General features: G+C 45.3%; 1 protein-coding gene across 2 annotated transcripts in view; it reads left to right on the top strand.

Annotated features, from left to right (window-relative positions):
* The first annotated feature begins 688 nt into the window (after positions 1–688).
* The window catches only part of DRD3 (dopamine receptor D3), a 46,064-nt gene continuing 42,282 nt past the window's right edge, over positions 689–4,470 (top strand). For both annotated transcript variants that reach the window (XM_013005634.2, XM_004706411.2), the window contains exon 1: positions 689–955. In XM_013005634.2, the coding sequence (XP_012861088.1) occupies positions 689–955 (267 nt within the window). The remainder of the gene's footprint in view (positions 956–4,470) is intronic.

Below are 4,470 nucleotides of genomic sequence, written 5' to 3'. Positions count from 1 at the left end.
CACAAGGACACCCGATTCCTTCTTCATCGTCTGTTGTTAGTGTGGAAGCTCTGCTGAAACCTGTTCACGTTGAAACCGGACCCTGACGCTAGTTGAAACACCAGGGACATAGCTTCCAGCATGACAGCAACACACACATCACCACAGTACAACAAACTGACAGGCGTGGCTCTGTTCTTCGAAGCAATGCTTAGCACAAGTTCTGATGCAGAGCATGTGCGCAATAAGTATTTGCCGAAACAAGAAATCAAGAGCACATCCGAGAGTAGACTTGGGGCTGTGGCCTTCAGCACCCTCAAGCTTGGAACTGAATTCAACCTGCAGCCAAACTTGTCGGTCAGTAAGGTGAACCATAGCACCAGAGAGGTAAGCATTCTTTGAACAACCAGCTGCACAAAGTTGCAACATTCGCCCAGAGAAAGCTCTGAGGACAGGCAAGGTAGGAAAGAAGGCCACGTGTAAGCTGGAAAGCAAGGGACGGGACACTGACACTGTGAGAGTCAAGGTCACCCAACAGAATGTGCAAGAATGAAGATTGAATGAAAAAGGGTTTTCTTCTCGTAAACTTTCATCCAAATCACAATTTAAAAAAATTTTTTTAAGGAGAAACTACTCAAGCCAACCAGCTTCCAAGACTCTGATATGTTTTCTGTTTTTTCTCAGGGAGCCGCGTCCTTCCCCCAGGGCCATGGCACATCTCAGTCAGCTGAGTGGCCGCTTCAACTCAACTTGTGTAGACAACTCCACGGGGCCCAGCTGGGCCCATCCGCACGCCTACTACGCCCTGTCCTACTGCGCGCTCATCCTGGCCATCGTCTTCGGCAACGGCCTGGTGTGTGTGGCGGTGCTGAGAGAGCGAGCACTGCAGACCACCACCAACTACCTCGTGGTGAGCCTGGCTGTGGCCGACCTGCTGGTCGCCACCTTGGTCATGCCTTGGGTGGTGTATCTGGAGGTGAGTGAGCCCCTTAGGTGCACTGTCCACGTGGCCTCGTGTCTGTCTTCCCTGAGCTTCTGGCGTTCTAAGCTTGAACTGTTGCCTGAAGGAGGTCTCCAAGACTCGGAAAGAAAACTCCTGTTATTCTCTTTGAGTGAGGGAAATGAAGCTCTGAGAGTAGCCAGCACCCAGCACCCAGCACCCAGCAGCAGCCATGCAGGCAGGACCTGAGAGCTGGGAATGACTGTTCCCAAATGACTGCACTAAAGGGAAGAGGCACTTCAGAGAGTGCACATTCGTTCACTCTTGCATTCATGCACACTTCGTTCCTGTGCCACAGACGTCTTAGGGTTAGGGGGATTGGGAGAGGGAATTCGTGGCCACATTCATCAATTTTCCAACATATATGGGAGTAAGGGTGGGCCGGTGGGATAGAGGTAGGGGAGGGTGGAGAAGTAGTTTTGGGGAAAAAAATTATTGTACGTGAGAGGAAAAGAGAGAACAAACTATCTGTAAATAGATCAGCCTTCTTTTCATGACTCAATTGACTGCAATTCAGCTCTTTTCTCCTGAGGACGAGCTCTCCTCAGACTCTGCTACTGAAGGAACAGGCCAAACCTTCACAGGTATATTTTTGATGCCTACATTAATAGCAAAGAGCTCTTGTCAGTCAGCTAGCACAGCAGACCCTGGAGAATTCTTGTGGGGAAAAACATTTCTTAAATCTGAAAATATTTTCATTTGTAAATGTAAAACCGAGCCAGGGGTGATCAAGACAAAACATCTCCATTCACTAACAAGGAAATCAATGGGACAATTCTATTCAAGAAACAGATATTCTTCACAGGAAAGCGTGCAATTACAGAAGAGAATTTTTAAAAATAAAAGACACACTTTAATATACTATTAATATTTCTCTGCCGTGCTGTGTGTCATTCTTACGAGGTGTCCAGTAAAGGTTCACAATGATGCTATGATTAAGAGAAATTAAGATTCATAAAATTAATATCTCAGTTAATATTAATAGTGAAGATGACAGTTAATTAAGTATGACATATCACAGGAGAACAAAAACCTTGAGCATAGACTGCCTAGGCAAGAACCATATTAAAGAATGTCTGAGAACTAAAATTAGACTTATGAGCTCAAGGGAGAGGCAGAAAGAAAAGAAATAAAGAAAATTGGGGGGAGGACAAGAGAAAAACAACGAGGCTGATTAGGCTAGATTTAAACGGGGAGAATGTATTTAAAAGGGGAGAATGTATTTATTCCTCCCGGTCAGGATAATCCTAATGATAAAGAATCTTGTCATTATTTTGACTTTTAGTCAACCCATCTAGACTAAGAAGTCAAAGGCTACGTCTTTTTTCTTTTTCTCTTTTCTAGAGTCCAGAAATACTGTACCGGGCACATAACATGTGCTAAATGATCACGTGATGCAAAATTGATTATAAAAACCTTGTTCTGTAATGCATGCAGTAGATGGGTAGCTACTATTTATGCCATCTATATCTATTGCTATAACGAGATCCTTTGTTTGTTTGTTGGTGTTGGATAGTGTGTGTTTGGGGTATTTTTACATCCAATTATAATGGGATCAAAAAGGAGTTAGAAGCATGTGAAATCTCTTTCCAAAGTGCGGCGGAGTTTAGGTGTCATAACTAATATGGATTTATCAATGATTCATGGCACCACCCCAAAGTGTTTCTGCCCGCCCTACCCATTACAAGGACCCTTAAGTCTCCCTGGATGATGAATGTCAGGGGAGGAAAATGCAGATAGAGAGGACTTTTGCTCTAATGAGTATTTTAATTCCCTCTGAAATACAAACAAGCTCTGAGTGTCTGAAATAAAGTCACTTCAACCCAAAACCAAATCCACTGCCATCAAGTCCAACACTATTCACCTTCATGGAGTAGACAACATCATGTTCCTGCCAAGGAGCAGTTGGTGGGTTTGAACTGCTGACCTTACTGTTAGTAGCCCAATGCTTAACCCACTACACCACCATAGATCCTTATACAACCAATTTAGGATACTTTTTGTCCATTTTTTATTGCTTTCACAACTCTGGTTGAACCATATTTGAAAACTTCTGTATATAGATTGGTTTAGGAGATGGATGTTAGGATGAATCCCCAAGACCTACCCATGATACCACTTTCTAGTGACACCTGCTCATCACGGTGGCGCCCCATTGAAATGACAACTTCAGAAAAGAGCAGTCTGAGCCCGCACAGACCTGACATGAAATGTCCCCGTGAAGGGCTCTCTAGGTCGTCTCTGTTGGCTCGTCTAGACGAGGAGCTCTAGTGAGCACCATGATGACCTCTATCAAGCCAGTTATTTGATGTAGGTGCTCAGGAACCATGACTATAGCCAAGGGAGCCTACAATCATAAGAAGAAGATTGAGGTGGGCAAAACTCTCTCTGCACTGTGTAACACGTTTGGGTGCAGGGGTCAGGGTTCCTCTCCTTTGGTCCTGTCAACGTGCCCTAATCGCTTTCTCTGATCGTCATCTGAGAGTCAGTCTCCAAAGAAGGGCACGACTTGAAGCGGTCATCACTCAAGGCAATCAATAAAATGTGAGAAGGGTCTCGTCCAGGGGACCAGATTGCCCCATCAATGCTTTTCTTAGTCTTAACTACTCGCCTTTCTGGGACCTTCGGAGGCAGAGATAGTGTACCTTCATGAGAGAAGAAAGCCCCTGAGTCCTTCGGGAGACTATGTATAAATCGTTGGGTCTCCGGGAAAAGCAAACATGGTCCTCATTAATTCATCCTAATGATGACTCAGTTAACCTCGGAATTACATGATTATACCTAAAAGCTCCTTGGAAAGATGAAAGCGCGTGCTGTTGATCAGAGAGACGTCTGTGGGGTTGAGAGTCCCCAGGAGGGTAGGTGACACTTAAGAAGAATGCCTTTGGGGAGCCATTGGGATGACTAGCTTCACGGCCTCAAATGCTTTGATCTGAATACTTTCATCTTGTTCAAAGGGAATATTTTTCCAGGCACAAGTATTTATGAGCTAGGAATGTTTTGCCTGTATGTATTGGAAATTTGAGTCGTGTGACTTAAACCATTAGGGGTTATTTTATCCACGAGCCAGATAGTCTAATGAGAAGCAATTGCTGTTGGTGGCCCACCGCTCCCTGGTATAATCAAGGATGCACACTCCTCGTCTCCCTCTTCATCTGCAGCAGGCTCCTTACTTCCTCATTGTACTCTCAGGAGGGCCACGGTGGTCCTGGTTATCATGGCAGTATGCTAAAGTAGGATGGGGAGAAAGAGTAGGAAAATCCGTGGTCTTTTCCTAGAGTAAGGAGCCCTGGTGGCGTAGTGGCTTATGTGTTGTGCCGCTAATAGCAAGGCCAGCAGTTCCAGTCCACATGCAGCTCCATGGGAGAAAGCGGAGCTGTGTGTTCTTGTCCAGCTCTACAGTCTCAGGGCGCAGTTCTACCCTGTCCGTGAAGTTTCCCGGGAGTCACAATCAACTTGATGGCACTGGGTTTGGTTCCCTGGAGTGTATC

The sequence above is a fragment of the Echinops telfairi genome, unplaced genomic scaffold (genome assembly GCF_000313985.2).
Source record: "Echinops telfairi isolate 266 unplaced genomic scaffold, ASM31398v2 ScPeMD7_6;HRSCAF=24_0, whole genome shotgun sequence".
Lineage (NCBI taxonomy): Eukaryota > Metazoa > Chordata > Mammalia > Afrosoricida > Tenrecidae > Echinops > Echinops telfairi.
The sequence above is the reverse complement of the archived record's forward strand: the minus strand, read 5'-3'. Positions and strand labels throughout refer to the sequence as shown.